The sequence below is a fragment of the Podarcis vaucheri genome (genome assembly GCF_965113315.1).
Source record: "Podarcis vaucheri genome assembly, chromosome: 9".
Lineage (NCBI taxonomy): Eukaryota > Metazoa > Chordata > Lepidosauria > Squamata > Lacertidae > Podarcis > Podarcis vaucheri.
The window spans coordinates 22,828,445-22,845,413 of NC_138767.1; the positions used below are offsets into that span (position 1 = coordinate 22,828,445).

General features: G+C 44.9%; 1 protein-coding gene across 2 annotated transcripts in view; it reads right to left on the reverse strand.

Moving 5' to 3' along the window:
* MANBA (mannosidase beta) overlaps positions 1 to 12,414 on the reverse strand; it is a 60,913-nt gene extending 48,499 nt beyond the window's left edge. The window contains exons 1-2 of one of the 2 annotated variants that reach the window (XM_082236921.1): positions 11,305 to 12,414; positions 255 to 349 (exon numbers count right to left, since the gene is read on the reverse strand). In XM_082236921.1, the coding sequence (XP_082093047.1) occupies positions 255 to 349; positions 11,305 to 11,502 (293 nt within the window). In that variant the 5' untranslated portion in view covers positions 11,503 to 12,414. Of the gene's footprint in view, positions 1 to 254; positions 350 to 10,940; positions 11,137 to 11,304 lie in introns of those variants that run through there. The other variant, XM_082236922.1, reaches the window with a different exon arrangement.
* Between the last annotated feature and the right edge of the window lie 4,555 nt (positions 12,415 to 16,969).

The window sequence follows — 16,969 nt, forward strand, 5'->3', positions numbered from 1 at the left end:
GTGGTTAGTATAAAATGTGGCAAACCTACAGCTAAACCCTGGATGTGTCAAGGAAAAGGATGACACTAGAAAAAGGAGAGCAACTGAGAAGGGACCCAGCCTAACATGCACACAGACCTAGACCTACAAAGCCCACATTGACAAATGATTTGAGCAACATCCATTTCTAGTCTGCTCCAGGGACTAACTCCCAGGTAAGTGTGCTTAGGAGTACAGCCTAAATCTTTGTATCATAACTTCTGCCATTTTCATACCTGATATCAAAGGGAGTTTTGAAATCTCTGCTGTATGTCCAGTTATCCAAGGATATCCATGCGTAGGCCAGGTCATTAAATCTGTGATAAGGATCCTATTGATGGACCACACAAAATAATTTTTAAAAAACTGATTGTTAAAAGGTACCATTGCAATATATATATGGACACACTACTGTTAAGGGTATTAGGGTTTGAAACATGCAGTGAAGCCACTAGATGCTCAAGCCAGAATAGTCTTTTCCTGCTTTTCCAACAGGGAATCCTCTGCTGTTCAGTAATTCCAAACTTTGCAATGAAACTAACATCTATAATGGAGGCAGATTATTACCTATAAACTTTATCAGGCTTGTACATAGCTTGTTGATTCATTCCCATGAAATGGTACTGGACATTTGCAGAATGTCTACCATTCATTCATATCCCCCCCCCCCTCTCTCTTTTCATTTTTCCACTCCAACCTCACCACAGTATTCTCTCCATCTAAGCCAACTCACAAAAGCAAGCATTAAATAAAGAAGGGTTCATCTCCCTTATCAAAGCTGAAAGGAAAGAGTTGGGAAATACACACTCGGTGAATCCCAACATTTTAATCCTCATTATGCCAGCATTTGAACTCTGGAGCCTTTTGAAGGCAAACAAGTACAATTTTTGCCTGAAAACAATTAATGAAGATAGCCTGAGTTTTGAAAAAAGGGGGGAGGGGAAGAAAACCTTTAGCCAACCCACGTATGTGAGAGAGTGATGCATATTTTAGTGATCCTGTGCTAAATATAACCTCTTTACCGGAATATTTAGCACTACTGTAGGAACTAAGGAGGCAGAAATCATTCTCTTCAGTATGTGTGTTTGTGTATGGGTGTGTATTAGAGATATTTTCAGAATGACTGCACTGTCGTCTGCATAGCAGGTTAATATTTAATTGTATCTACAGCTACTTAATTCCTCCCAGACAATTCACAGGGGAATGAGGATTATATATACTAATCTTTGGGTTTGTTTTTTTGAAGGCTAAAAGGCAGAGAAAGCTTTTAGAGTGTTCATTCCCCAAACCTTTTGCCAACCAGAGAGGATCACTAGTGTGCTATAAGAAACAAATTAAAATACCCACTTTGAAGACAACTGCTGAAAAGCAGGCTGTAGTTTTGCCAAAGAGGAAAATATATGAAAGGCTCTTATGAAATTTGGGGCCTGCCTCTTTCAAAAAAAGCCTGTAGTAGGGCAGGTAAATCCTTCTGTCTGTATCAGGAGTGATTGTGTCATCCTGCCTTCATCTCTGCAAGAGCAAGTGACTGCTCTGGGTATGCATCTTCCTACTATTTCCCCTCATATTTAATTCAGAAAAGCAGTACCTCACATATGCACAATGCCACAATGCCATTTTAAAATCACAGAGCTGAGAAGCTCGTAGGAACAGAATGGGCATCTAGTCTAAAGCTCAAATCACAAAGCAGAGCAAAATCCCAGCCAGTCCCAGATCAGCGTGGATGGTGCAAGCAGAGATCAGGTATACCACACTAATAATAATGTGGGCTGGATCCTTCCTCCCCACCCCCAACCCCAATGGGCCAACTTTGATGGGTAGGCCAGGCTGCTCACCTGTCGGCTGCCTGATCACATGCGGTCCTTTGAAAAGCCAGCTTGAGGGCTATCCCCCTCTTTTAATACAGTGGTACCTCTGGATGCGAACGGGATCCGTTCCAGAGCCCCGTTCGCATCCTGAAGCGAATGCAACCCGCGTCTGCGGGTCGTGATTTGCAGCTTCCGCGCATGCGTGTGATGTCATTTTGAGCGTCTGCACAACTGGCAAAACCTGGAAGTAATGCGCTCCGTTACTTCCAGGTCACCGCAGAGAGTAACCTGAAAACGCTCAACCTGAAGCACATTTAACCCGAGGTATGACTGTATCTAGGGGGACGCGGGTGGCGCTGTGGGTAAAAGCCTCAGCGCCTAGGGCTTGCCGATCGAAAGGTCGGCGGTTCGAATCCCCGCGGCGGGGTGCGCTCCCGCTGCTCGGTCCCAGCGCCTGCCAACCTAGCAGTTCGAAAGCACCCCCGGGTGCAAGTAGATAAATAGGTACCGCTTACCAGCGGGAAGGTAAACGGCGTTCCGTGTGCTGCGCTGGCTCGCCAGATGCAGCTTTGTCACGCTGGCCACGTGACCCGGAAGTGTCTCCGGACAGCGCTGGCCCCCGGCCTATAGATGTGAGATGGGCGCACAAACCCCAGAGTCTGTCAAGACTGGCCCGTTCGGGCAGGGGTACCTTTACCTTTACCTTTTATGACTGTATCTGAAGGACTATTGCATTTTTATATTTTGTTGGAAGCCACCTAGAGTGGCTGGGGAAACCCAGCCAGATGGGCAGAATATAAATAAGTTGTTGTTGTTGTTGTTTGCTTGCAAACAGACCTCAGAGTAATGGCTCTCAGCACCCCTTAGTGCTGAGAGTTCCTGATGGGGGCACTCCCTGGGGCAACTGATCCCAATGGGGTTCCCTGTCAGCCCTGATCAGCTGAATGGCACTGAGGGGGAGCTCCATTTGCAAAGGAACAACTGTGCACTCCTTTAAAGCCATGTCTCTACCCAGCTTCCCATATTGACGTCAGGGATGGGGAAGGTGGGCATGGACTGGGGGAAATGGCCTCATGGGGCAAATTAGGACTCTTGCTGGGCCTAGTTAGGCCTGTGAGCCAAAGGCTGCCCACTGAAGGGTTAATGAACCACATTAAGACTGCTTACTACCACATTCATAAATCGGGATAAGTACCTATCTCTTTGTCTCGCCAACACATTACTGCGCCGCATCAAGTAAAAGAACCGAGTGCCTGTCTTGAGATCGCTGCCAAGAGAGATACCACTGAGCCCAGAGCAATTCTCATGTTACCACATAGCGTCAGTTGCTGTGAGGTAAAATTTGTTGTGCTGTGGTTTGATGCCAGATCCCCCAGAGAAAGAGCTAAGGCTGGAGCCTCATAGATAGATCCAAGTGAGCAACTTGTTCCAGCAGAGGACTGAGATCTTTTAGGACATAGGTGTATTTCCCAGAGCCTCTGGGACCAATATCAAATGTTTACCTTTAACGTGTAACAGGAAAAACAGTGCTGGGGTTAGGGCTGTTACACAGCAAATGAATGTTAGTTGATTAATCAATTAGATGGACATAAATGTGCAAATGAACTGAAAAACCACAATGGGTTGCACTCAATGAAGTCTACTACCACTGGAATGAATGAATCTAAGTTAGTCATCGTGTCAATTAATTCCCATGGGTGTACTCTGAGCAGGACTAGTGTTGAATGCCTCCCATAGGTTCTGAAGCAAAAAGCACATTGTCATTGCTTTTGGATGATGCAAACATTTCTTTCAGAAAGTACCATCTTACAATACAGAGGGCAGAATGCCTCTTTGCATGACCTCTTTCCATAGTTTTTGTAAGAAATAATTTTTGTTAAATTATTTTCCTAAAAATGAAACTCTAGTGTTAAGGTAATCCAGTCCACGTTATGTCTCCCAGTTCACCAGAGCCTGGAGCAGTTCCAAAGAGGACTTCAGATTTTCTCATGCCTAACATGTTGAAAAGGGTGCCTCTCATATAGTTTTATTTTTGTCATTTATATTGAATTCTCTGCATTCCTGCTTTTATTTATTTTTAATATTCCATTATATTCCTCCTTTTGTGTTGCATTGTTGTTTTATTTAATATTGTTTACTGATTTGTGCTATAGGACACTTGAAGAGATTTTCAAATATCAAGTAGCCTATAAATACTTTCAATTAATTAATAAAAATAATAATACAATTTGTTCTAAGTAAAGTGGTTTGATTGCCACACAGCATGTAAAGATTACATCTTACAATTGTCTCATTTCAAAAGAAAACCCCACTGTCGGGTTCACTGCAGAACCCTTTTCAGTCAACAAGAAAGGCTTCTATTTTAAGTAGCCCCTCCTTGGAGCCCTATCTCCACTTGAGAGGCACAGTGGGGCTTTTTTGGAGTCTGTTCAGCCTCCCTGCCTAACAGCTAGTGCACAGAGTAACTCAGCAGCTCCTCTGTCTCACAAGGAGATCCTTCCCAGAGCCCAAAGATGAAGTCCATGTCCTCTGGGGAGGGTCTCCTCGTCAGCCACCCACCATTTCCAGGTTCCTGGCGGCCTGCATTCTCACACGGTCACGCACATGTGGGGAGCTTCTTCATCCCAAAGCTCAAACCATGATGGGTGACTTCCATGCTCAGGCTTTTGTTTCAGAAAGCACACCCAACTTGTCTTGAGGGAAGGTATTATCGGTCAGAGCAGGGGTAGAAAATCTGCTTTACATGCGGGAAGTCTTGGGTTCCATTCCTGGCAACTCCAGGTTCAGCTGAGAGAGAACCAGGGGTGGAATCTTGCCAGACTGTGCATTGACAATATAGTGGTACATCGGGTTACATATGCTTCAGGTTACAGACTCCACTAACCCAGAAATATTACCTCGGGTTAAGAACTTTGCTTCAGGATGAGAACAGAAATTGTGCTCCGGTGGCGCAGCGGCAGTGGGTCTTTAGCTAAAGTGGTCTTCAGGTTAAGAACAGTTTCAGGTTAAGAACGGACCTCCAGAACAAATTAAGTTCTTAACCCAAGGTACCACGGTACTAAGCTAGCAGGACCAATTATCTGACTCAGGATCAGGCAGTTTCCTGTGTTCTTGTGCTATGTCCCAAGCAGAAGAAGTTTAGTGTTTCAACTACGGTATTTCATGAGAGCCATCACTCACCGGAAGAACGCAAAGCGTCATCTTTGCTTTCTCCCTAACAAACCACAACATACCAGAAGTGACAAAGCAGTTGCAGCAGCACGTTGCTCCTTCACAACAAACCTTCATGAGTTAGATATTTTAGCTGTAATTGTGGTGTTTAGCTTATTTTTTTAGTTGCTGGTTTTTTGTTTGTTTGGTTTTAGTTGCTGTTTTGTTAATAGTTTTCATAGATTGCAATAGTTTTACTAATGATTTGTTAATTATTTTATATGATCCATGCTGTATCTGCAATGTTCTGTTCTATCACGTTATTGTTCTTTATTGCTTGTAAGCTGCTTTGAGATTCATTTAAATGAAAAATGGCACAGAAAAACAGTAGAGCAAAATCAAAGCCTGGTTTATTGTCAAGTACCAACACAGGAAGCCTGCCTTATATTGAATCAGACAAAGAGTCCATAGAGCTCAGTATTCTGTATGGTGACTGGGCCACGACTCTCAAAGATTTTGGACAGGATCTCTCCCAGCCCTACCTGGAGATGGCAGGAATCGAACCTGGAACATACAAAACAGATGTTCTGCCACTGATCTACTACCCCCTCCCTGGCCAGTGAAGTAACAGTTGTGTAGTAAGATTTCAAGTTACCACATCCTGAAAGAAAGCTAGAAAACAACACAGTTCAAAAAGGCTTTTTAATGCTCTATCATCTTTAAGGTTTTGTCCTAATGAATCCTTTTGCTTTCTGATCAGTCAGCTTCCAGCTCAAGAGAACAAACTTGGCTGCCTTTATATCCAAGTGTATACAGAGTGAGAAAAAAATTAACCAATAGTGGTAACTGGAAAATGGTTTCCATATATCATAGAATGCGAGAAATGGTGGGGGGTGGGAGAGATTCAATTCTTGGGGGGGGGACATTCCAGTTCAGTCACTAGTCTGGAAAACTTTACACGAGCAGAAAATTTGAGGAATATTGCTCTCATTAATTCTTTTTTTTTAGTGGAGATGATTGCAGCGTAATTAGCACAAGATCTGTGACTTGTGCTGCTTCCTGTTATTGTCTTGCTTCTTAGTACAACCTACAGCAGGGCTGGGAAAGCTCTGGCCCTCCAGATGTTGTTGCGCTCCAGTTTCCACCATTCTCGGCCAACATGACCAATGGTCAAGGGCTGGTTGGAGCTGCAAACCAGCAACGTCCAGAGGGCCACAGGTCCCCCACCTATAGCATGATAAGATGGTGAGGAGCTGGGAGAACACAGGGAGTTGATTGCCCTATAAGAAAGTCAAGGAAAACTTGCCAATTGTCAGGTCTAAGTTTTAACAGTTTGTTTTTCATTATAAAACCTATCTTTTTTTCCAAATAGGTATTTGTTCAGCAGCCAGCACTCTGTTAATGTAAAGGAGGAACTGATGCTTTGTTTAGATCACTTTTTGAGCCACTTTTTTGTTAACTCAAAACTGACCGTTTCCCCACACTGATATGTATTAAGTGGGGAGGCAGGGTGTCAGGAACAAGGGATTCATAGAATAACAGAATTTTAGAGTTGGCAGGGACCCTGAGGGTCATCTATTCCAACCCCCTACAATCTTTCACCCAAAAATGTGGGGCTCAGAAACTCTATCCAAGAGTCAACATGCCTCAGAGCCCAGAAAAACTATCCTTCACTGCGAAAAGTCCTAGTCTATATGGTCTATACATGAACACTTTATAGTCTTAAGACAGGTGGTGAACTTGGTATCATTATAATACAATTGCCAACATCCCTGGCCATTGACCATGCTGTCGGGGGGTGATGCGTGTTGGGAGTTCAACATTTAGAAGGCCACAGCTTCACCATCCCTCTGTGGAGAGCCAAAGGTCTTGCTGCCCAAAAAGATGCTTCAGGTTGTAATCTTGGTGTCTCACCATATAGGACAGCAGTTTTAGCAACACCAGCTCCTGGCACCATGCGCCCAAAACCATTGCTGCCAAGTGCACACCGAGCTCAGAAGAAATTTGTGACTTGTACTCACAGCTTTTAAATGAAGTCTCGGAAGCCAAAGGGAAGCGCAGCAGAATCTCCCATGGTAATACAGGTTTACTGTGCTCTAGAGAAAGTACCGTATTTTTTGCACCATAACACTCACCTTTTTCCTCCTAGAAAGTAAGGGGAAATGTCTATGTGTGTTATGGAGCGAATGCCTAAGGATGACAGGGGGATCTGCTGCAGTCGCGAGCAGAGGATCCATGGTTACAGCCTAGACCAAAAAAATCACGCACCCACTGTTGCCTGGGGCCACAATGGTGCAAAAACACGGTTACAAAGCATGGATCCACATGGATCCTCAGGATTTTTGCATTGGGTTACCCCAAACTCACTGTCAGATCACATGTCCGTGGCCGCAGCATGAACCACAAAAATCATACATCCACTGTTTCGTTTAGAATATTTTTTTCTTGTTTTCCTCCTCTCAAAACTATGTGCGTGTTATGGTCGGGTGTGTGTTATAGAGCGAAAAATACGGTATGTATATCATGTTTCATGGCAAGATGCTTGTTTAATGCTTTTGTTACTTTGGATATACTGTATTTACTCGAATGTAATATGCCATCAAATGCAAACCTCCATTTTCAAAACCTTGAAACCAAAAAAGGATTTGCTGGTGAATGTAAATGCGCCATCAAATCTGATGTGCACGCTAATTTCTGCAACGTAATTTGGCCCCCAAAAAGTGCTCATTACATTCGAGTAAATACAGTAGTACCTTGGTGTGCGAATAGCTTGGCTCCCGAACAAATAGGCTCCCAAATGCCACCAACCCGGAAGTGAGTGTTCCAGTTTGAGAACATTTTTCGGAAGCTGAACGCCCGTCGCAGCTTCCGATTGAGAGAAGCAAGCTCCCACAGCCAATCGGTAGCTATGCCTTGGTTTTCAAACCATTTCAGGAGTCGAACGGACTCCTGGAACGGATTAAGTTTGAGAACCAAGGTACCACTGTACGGTATTTCACAAGGCTGCTTGCATGGGGGAAAGAAGTGCAACCAGCTGGGCGGCTTTGACAGTTCCAGGAAGGGAATCGGAAGGACAGGGAGAGCAGGAAGGCTTGATACAAGTTTCTGAAATGCACCCAATGAAGGGAGACTGCGATGAGGTTCTGGAAGTGGCTGTGGTGGGCAGAGACAGAACCAAACAGCAGGGAGGGACAGAATGGTTGTTAGGTGCAGCTGGAACTGGCAACCTGAAACACCAAAGACAACAATGTTGGCATTTTCCTATCACAAATAGCAGCAGGGTCTTTTAAAATTTGTTTTTCTGGTGACTTCTGTTTCAGTGTATCCGAAGAAGTGTGCATGCACACAAAAGTTCATACCAATAACAAACTTAGTTGGTCTCTAAGGTGCTACTGGAAGGATTTTTTAAATTTTGTTTTGACTATGGCACACCAACACGGCTACCTACTTGTAACATTTTTTTTTATTTCGCAGTATATACAGGCAGGTCGGCATAGGGAAGTTTTTTTAATGTTTTGTTGTGTTTTTATACTTTGCTGGAAGCTGCCCAGAGTGGCTGGGGCAACAATAAAATTATTGTTGTTATTATGATGTAGGTCAACTAAGTTGTTGCTGTTGTTTTTCCTGGCACAGAAGTCTAATGTGTTTAGAGTTACTGCACTCTCTAGAAGGGGTGGAGCACTAGGCCTGAGGGGGCGAGGGGGCCTGAATTTGGTCCTGTGGGCCTCACTGTCCAGCCCAGGCAAAGTCCTCCTTCCCAGGCCACACTCCTCACTTGCTCCACCCCAAGCCCTCCTTGAGTACTTCTGCCTGGCTGCAATGCGTCCTTGAACTGTGACATGGCCTCCAGCTTGCTGGATGGAGAGGTTTGTTTCTGTGGGCAGATGCACACACCATGCTTTTAAAGCATATCCAACACACATTTAACGCACATGTATTCATTTGCAAGATAACTACTGAATTGCCAGTCATGCATGAGAGTGCTGGAGGTGAAATAGTTAAATAGGTTACCCAATCAGGACCCAGGGGGGTGGAGTCAGAGGGACTATAAAACCAGCTTTGGGAGGGGCAAAGGGAGGAGTTCATTAGGAGTTTATTGCGAGTTGGGTGGTTGGTTGGAGTGGGAGTGAATTGGGATAGAGTCTGTTGGTAGGTTGAGTTAGCTTAGCGAAATAAGCTGAGTCAGGAACAGTTAGGAGCCAGGAAGACAAGTAAATATCTGAGAGGTGGTTTAGTGAGTGAGAGCAGGTAGCGGAAGTTATAGGTCTGGATAGGCACCCCATGATTGTAATTGGCCGATACCGTTTATGAAACCACACGCTTGTTAAACTGCAATAAACAAACAAAAGTTTATGTTCCAATTTAACCCTGACTGGACTCAGTATTGTACCAGGTAGGGCCTGGGTGGTGGCAGCGAGAAATAAAGTGGTGGCACAGGGATCAATAGACGGTGAAACATCCGGCGGACACTGTGTGATCACCACAATGCCTTCCATTAACCTTGAACAACACCTGCAAAAATACACTTGCATGCACTTTACATCTGTAAAAATGAACTACTGGGAAATTTAGGCCTTTGTGCTATTTCTAAGTTGTACAATGTTTCCTTTAATTGTTCTTAAAGTGTTTCTTCAAAATGAAGTATTAATGCTTGATTTGTATTTTTATATGATGTATAAATACTTCCATTTCTTTTAAAAAACCAACCTTATTCCTCTATACATCTGATTATATTACATGTTTAATACTATATATGCATTTTGATCCTATTTCCTGCTACTGTGCATTAATTAATTTGCTTAGCACTTAACACAAAGAGAGATAACTAGAATGAAGGTTTTTATAGAAAACAACTACTTTTCTATGTGATGGAAATTTAGATGTAGATATACAGAATAGCATTCAATAATTGTGGGCCATCACCTAAAGTCTGAACTGGCAGAGTCCAGTCACAGGTTGATCACCTCTATAAGTAATGGCATGCATTGTAGGCCTACTTCAGTAACACCTGTTTTCCCCTTTGCCATTTAATGTACATGGAGAGAGAAAGTATTTGCACCAAAAAGGGATAAATAAAATGTGGTAATAGCAAATGATCCAAAATAATCAAGCAGGGTTAAGCCATCTTTTTTTCTTCCACTGGTGAGATTCCTTTTGGGGTAATCTATCCAGAGCCACAACTATGGGTAGGGCCAGAGACAAATGTGGACAGGCTTGGAGGCAATACCAACCCCTTTCCTCCCATTTTCCCCTCCTAGTTGCCCAGATAAAATAAAGCTATGGGCTGCAAGAAATTGGTGCAAGGATCACATGCAGCCCCAGGGTTTGCGCAGCTCTGCACTTAGTTATCTGAAAATATTATCATCATAAATGGTCATAATGGAATGAATGGAAAAGGCTGAAGTGGGAAACAGAGAACATGATGATTTGACCAACCCGTTTTGCTTCACACTCAGGTCTAGTGCATCACCATGCTACGGACCTACATATCCAATTGTTTTTGAGCTAGTTTTCACCATTGTCTTAGTTGTTGCTCCCTGCTGACCTCTGGTTGCAACACACACACCTATTCTCCTGGGCAAGACCCACTGAAACTAATGGGAAGTGTGCAAAAACATGGTAGTGATTTTGCTCTGCTGAGCTGCTCCTGCTCTTTTCAAAAAGACAGGCTTTGGATACAGACTTTGGAAACAGATCAGGCATAGGCAAACTCAGCCCTCCTGATGTTTTGGGACTACAATTCCCATCATCCCTGACCACTGGTCAGTTAGCTAGGGATTATGGGAGTTGTGGTCCCAAAACATCTGGAGGGCAGAGTTTGCCTATGCCTAGTCTATGTAACCAGCAGGGCTCTTCCTATGCTCCAATGAAGAAGAGCACTGCACACTGCAACTTTTTGCTTCAGGTTCCACTCGACCTCCAATAAGTGTAGTATGCACGCACCCAGAGGCCCATTACTTGTACCTGTATTAAGTAGCGAATGAGCCATCTCATTCCTGTCGCTTGCTTCACATCACGTTTAAAACACAATGCTTTCCAGGGCAGTCGACCGAGAGCCTTGAGGAATCAAGTGAAGCGCGTATGCACGTGTGAACCAGTCTAAGAGGGTTGTTGTGGATCATAGACACATGCCCTTCCCCTTGAAAACAGTGTTGCAAACCGCCGTGAAACGAAATGAATACTGTAACAACGATAGCCAAATAAACATGGTAACCAACCACCACCCCTCGCTCCACTTTCGCTGTAGCGTCCAGCGGCCGCCACTCTCACTTTCGAACCAGCGCCGTCGAAGCTGATTGGCCGGCTGATAGCGCCAGCGAGATCGTACCTGGATGAGACCGTGTCGGAGCAACGCGGTGTGCACGCACCCGGGCACATCTCCTCCCAGCACCAGCGAGCCGTTCCCGTTGCTCAACCGCCAGCTCCCCTGCAGGCTGTGCACCTCCGTCGACCCGACCCGCCACGAAGCAACCAGGAGGAGCAGGACCGAAAGCGCGCAACCAGAAGCAGGACCAAAAGCGTGCATCTTGGGCAAAAAGCAGGTGGGAGCCTCGTGGGATCAAAGCCCACCGGTGCGGAGCCGGAGAAACACAAAAGCTCTGCAAGCAGTTGGATGATTCGGTCCGGGGAGCCAGGCACGACTTGCCGGACTTTTCCCCTCCCTGAAAAGCGCGGCTGCAAGTAGTTAGCCTTGATCAGCTGAGAGGTTCTCGGAGGTGGAGACTCTCGTGCGCCCTGCAGCCTTTGCGCAGAGGGAGAAGCGCGCCTGCGTGCTGCCTTCCTCTTGATGTGTACATAAGATTGCGGAAGTCATCTTCCGTCGCAGCGCGTGACCGCAGTCGATCAAGAAAAGGTGGTTGCGTGATCCCATCCATTCGTTTCCCTAACTAAAGCAAGAGGGTTGATCTGGGCATGTTCCCGAATCGAGGAACACAGCAACCCTTTCCGTGCGCTCCTTCCCAATCCGAGTTCCTTCTGGCTGCTCCCCACTTTGCCCAATCCCCTTTCCTGGCCCAAATCGGTTTCCTGCATGGTTTTTCGCCCCCGCCCCATGACTCAAGACCTCGCCCCTCCGGTGCGCACGACTACCCTCTACTCCACCTCTTCCATTGCTTACTGCAATTGGTCAGTTCCTGGATTCACATTCCTCTCTTGCAGAGCTTGGGTCAGCTGTGATGCGGTTTGCGCGAAATGGTGTTTACGAGGAGTAGGTAATCACGCAGCTGCGATAATGTATTCCGTTTCGTGAGTGCCATCTAAGAACTGGCTTGCAATCTCCCGCCGTGGACCTCCATTTTATGACACATGGGACTAGTATTTATTAAAGGAGATTTTAATCCTCTGAATTCAGTTTCCAATTTATTGGTTGCTGCGCAAGTTCTCTTTTCTCCTGTTCGCTGCCTTAAAGTGATTTGTGATTCAATGATAGTGTAGTGCCTTTAGTTCGTTATTGCCTTATATAGTAATTTTGTTTGTTTTTTAACCCCTGAAATGTTGACTATAGATAGACGTTAAATTGCAAAAATAAATGAAACGTGGTTTCAGGTTTGACCTCTCCTTCAAATTCTTTTGGTCCTTCACAGCTCCTTGAGGTTTTGCACCCCATAGACTCTCCTGCAAATGTTTTCTGTTATTAGCAGGCAAATACTACATTTCGATAAGATCATGAGTTAGTGAGAGTTCAGTAAAAGTTCCACAGAGATGTTCTCAATGCTAGCTCTGTTCTTTTACCAGCTCTTTAAATATGAGAATAGCTGGAAATGAGACAACTAACTGAGGAAAGTTTTAAAAGAGAGAATAGGTCCCCAATCCTTTTCAAACAGATTTGATTCTATTCATTTAGAACTTAAGTGAGAAAAGAATCTTCTCTCCCATTACAGGTGTTAATGTAGTAAAGCAAAAGCTGTCATCAATGGTTACTGTGTTGCTTATCTTTAAATACACTGCATTGCAGATATGTTATGCGCATGGACTGCATCTCTTGCATTTCATGGGCTTTGGACTCGACCTATTTCCAAAAACACAGTTTTGGAAGGTACATATAACAAACGTTTGTGTTCAGGCCTTGTATATTGTTTGTTGGGCAATTTCCAGAAGTGTAAACCCCCGTCCAAGAGAAGGAAACCTCTGAACCTAACCTCCATTGCCTTGCAGCTATCCTCATTCATGAGAAAGACTTTGGGAGTAAATCCTGATAAACAATCCATACCTGCTGCCTTGTGTGACGTCTTTGGGAGGAAAGGCAATGCAGTAAGCCAGGGGTTGGCAAGGCTTACCGGGCATGGGCCGGATCACTCCCACAGAGATCCTCCGTGGGCCGGGCCAGCACAGCACAATGCCAGAAATCACATCTGTGCATGTCTGTGGCACTAGAAATCACTTCTGTGCATGCGCAGATGCCGAAAATCGTGCATGCACAGAAGCAATTTTCAGCGCTGCAGACATGTGCAGATGTGATTTCTGGCATCTGGACATGCACAGAAGCTATTTCCGGAGCTATGAAAGAGCTCCCGTGCTGTGCTGGTTTAGCGCAGTGCACGGGGACTCACTGAGTGGGTGGCTTGTGGGCTGGTTAAATGGCCTCCATGGGCCACTTCTGACCCATGAGCCTTAGGTTGCCGACCCCTGGAGTAAGCCCTACACAAATCCAGAGTGGAGTCCCTAAGACGGTTAGATGCCACCTTGTACACCTCCTTCCGGCAACTCCTGCAGCCAAGCCGGTGCCAAACACATTGCTCTGCTTTCCTTTGGACCACATCAGCAAGACCAAGAGGGGAATCTTGCCGTCTAGGTGGCCCAGGACCTCCATACACACTGCTCAGGCTTGCACTCTGGGGAGGTCAGTTCAGTGCTGCTAATGCAGTTTGACGTCACCCCTGGAGGAACACTCCATTGTCTCTCGAGGCAGAAAGATGCCAACAAACCCCCATCTGTGGTCCAGTGGTACACCACTTGCTGTATACGGCACCTCCAGCCTTATTGGGCCATCCCTTACTGGGGGTGCTAATCCACCCAGTTTAGCCTGCTAGGCAGTTCTGAGTAGCCACATGACATTAGACATGGCAACCACAGTTGTCACAGAACACACAGCTTGGTATGTACATGCCCAAGTGTTCCTTTGCTGGTGGGCTTGCTGTTTAAACCTGGCACCGAACACAATCCCCACTGCTTTCAGCAAGGATTGGATGCATCTGATGTCATATGATGCAAAGTGATTGACAGGTGGCTGTCTCCACTCATTTGTTAGATGGAAGCTTGGCAAGTTTTTGATCCAGCCTGCTGGTTGAAGGTGGTTCTCCACCCTGCCATGCCCATGTCCTAGGATGGATTAGAGCTAAAATGCTGATAAACACACAAACTGGTGCAAAGCAATATAAATAGGGAAGTATTTAATAATCCATACAGGTCACAGCAGTATAAATTAATAGTCAAAACGTGCCAAGCAGGAAATGTGCTGCTTTCTAAGTGATTTGGAAGAGGGATCTCCCAACTTTAAAGCTTCCCAGAGCTGTAAGGTATCTAGAATGGAACTACAGACATAAAAGGCCCATTGTGAAAGAGTGAAGTGACTGGGTAAGTATAAGAAAGGTCAACACCATACTGTTTCATATAAATTTCAGTTTCCCTCTACAGGGATAGGGTCGCCTGTACAGTTACATTTCCCCAATACTATTTGCTAAGCTGTAAAGGAGGAGGAATGTGCCATTGCTTAAAAAAAAAATTATCCCAGCACCACCCTATCAGAAAATCCCATCTACTATAAATTCCAACAGTATAGCAAGTGCTTTTTGACAGCTTACATCCAAGCAACTTTATAAATGTTAAATAGTATTAAAATCAACCCAACCCATTTCAAAGTGAACAAATACAGTGGGAAAAGCTTCAAAGCTGACATTTTTCGTTGCCAGCACTTTCATCCATCGTCAGCCCTGTAGCATTTGAAATTTTTTTAAAAATGAACCATTTCCAGGAGAAAAGACTCATCTAGCATTTGTGCTCGGCTGCGATCAAACCCCAAAATGGGCTGAATTTCCATTTGTAAAGTACATTGTATTTACTGAGGTGGCTTCATTTAGAGGGGCTCCTCAGAATAAAATAAAAAGCATCAATACAGCCATAAACCGTGCCTATGTTTTGGCTAACTTTCGATGCTTGTTAGATACGCACCACATTGCTGCTCTGCTTCTGTGGGAATTTGCCAATGTAAGCACAGTTCATTCAGACAAGTCAATCACAAAAACACAGCATGGGTGAAAATTTAAAAAGTCCCAACTTCCTGTTGTGTGAATTGGCCAAGAGAATGTTAGGATGCTCACGGAAAACAAAGTAGAAACTTTTTACCCATGGCTTCCTACCAGCATGTGATTGCTGCAGAATTTTTCAGTTGATCAGCAGCAGTTTGGTATTAGATTACTACCAGAAAAGCCAGCACTACTTTCCCCGGCGAAGCTTGAAAGAGATGGTGCAAGTGGTTTGAGACAACTGCTACTGCCCTCCTGGACAGAAATAGATGGGCGCCGCATCAACCTTTTACTCAGTAGAAACAAATCTATTACTATCATTTCCCCCTCAGTATGGAAGACACACACAAAAAAGCCAACAGCACCAATTTAATGCCCGCTGACATATATTTTGTGGACAGAATGATAGCTCTGCTCTTGAACTAATGTGCATTTTTACACATGTAGGGAGAGATCTGGTGGTGAACGTCACATCCGTAGGGCTGTGCCTGATTTCACAATTTCATTAAAGGTAAAGGTAAAGGGACCCCTGATCATTAGGTCCAGTCATGGCCGACTCTGGGGTTGTGGCGCTCATCTCGCTTTGTTGGCCGAGGGAGCTGGCATACAGCTTCCAGGTCATGTGACTAGCATGACTAAGCTGCTTCTGGTGAACCAGAGCAGCTCACGGAAACGTTGTTTACCTTCCCGCCAGAGCGGTACCTATTTATCTACTTGCACTTTGACGTGCTTCTGAACTGCTAGGTTGGCAGGAGCAGGGACCGAGAACGGGAGCTCACCCCATCACGGGGATTCAAACTGCCGACCTTCTGATCGGCAAGTCCTAGGCTCTGTGGTTTAACCCACAGCGCCACATGTAGGGAGAGATCTGGTGGTGAACGTCACATCCGTAGGGCTGTGCCTGATTTCACAATTTCATTACTACCACGCCAAAGTACAGCAAGAAGAGGAGTAGTTTGGATTTGATATCCTGCTTTATCACTACCCGAAGTAGTCTCAAAGTGGCTAACATTCTCCTTTCCCTTCCTCCCCCACAACAAACACTCTGTGAGGTGAGTGAGGCTGAGAGACTTCAGAGAAGTGTGACTAGCCCAAGGTCACCCAGCAGCTGCATGTGGAGGAGCGGGGAATCAAACTGCCCTTAACCACTACACCACACTACACACAATTGGTTTGGGTTGGTGAGAATTTAGGCTCCTGAGAAACTCAGCTTTAAAAATAAAGGTGATAGAGACAGTGGAGGGAAAGAGCTTACGGTCAGTTTCTCAGCCACAGGGAGAGTTTAGTTTTGCAACCAGAAAGATAATGTGACTATCAGTGATTCAAACTCCACCCACCACCCCAGCTTCTCAGAGATCCAATGGAAGAGAGGGACTTTCCTACGGTGGCAGCAGTTATGGAATGTCATCCCCAGAAAAGTTCACCTGGTGTCCTTCTGACAAAGACCTTTTTAGCTTCCCAGATATTTTCAATTCATTTGTTACACTGTTTGGTGGCAATGGTTTTACCTTTTAAAATTGTGATCGTATATTTGCTAGTTTGTAATTATGCATACAAATTGTACAGTTTGCCACCCAGAAACCGTTCACCTACTTGGTAGTTCACAAATGCTGTAAAATTATAAAGCTTTTAAGCCACACATGTATCCCTTCAGTCATAAACTTATCTAAAAGGGAGATTTAGAGGAATAAAAAAAAAATCCAGGAAATTAGGAAAAGGTACCGTATATTGGTGGTATTAACAGTGTGGCTG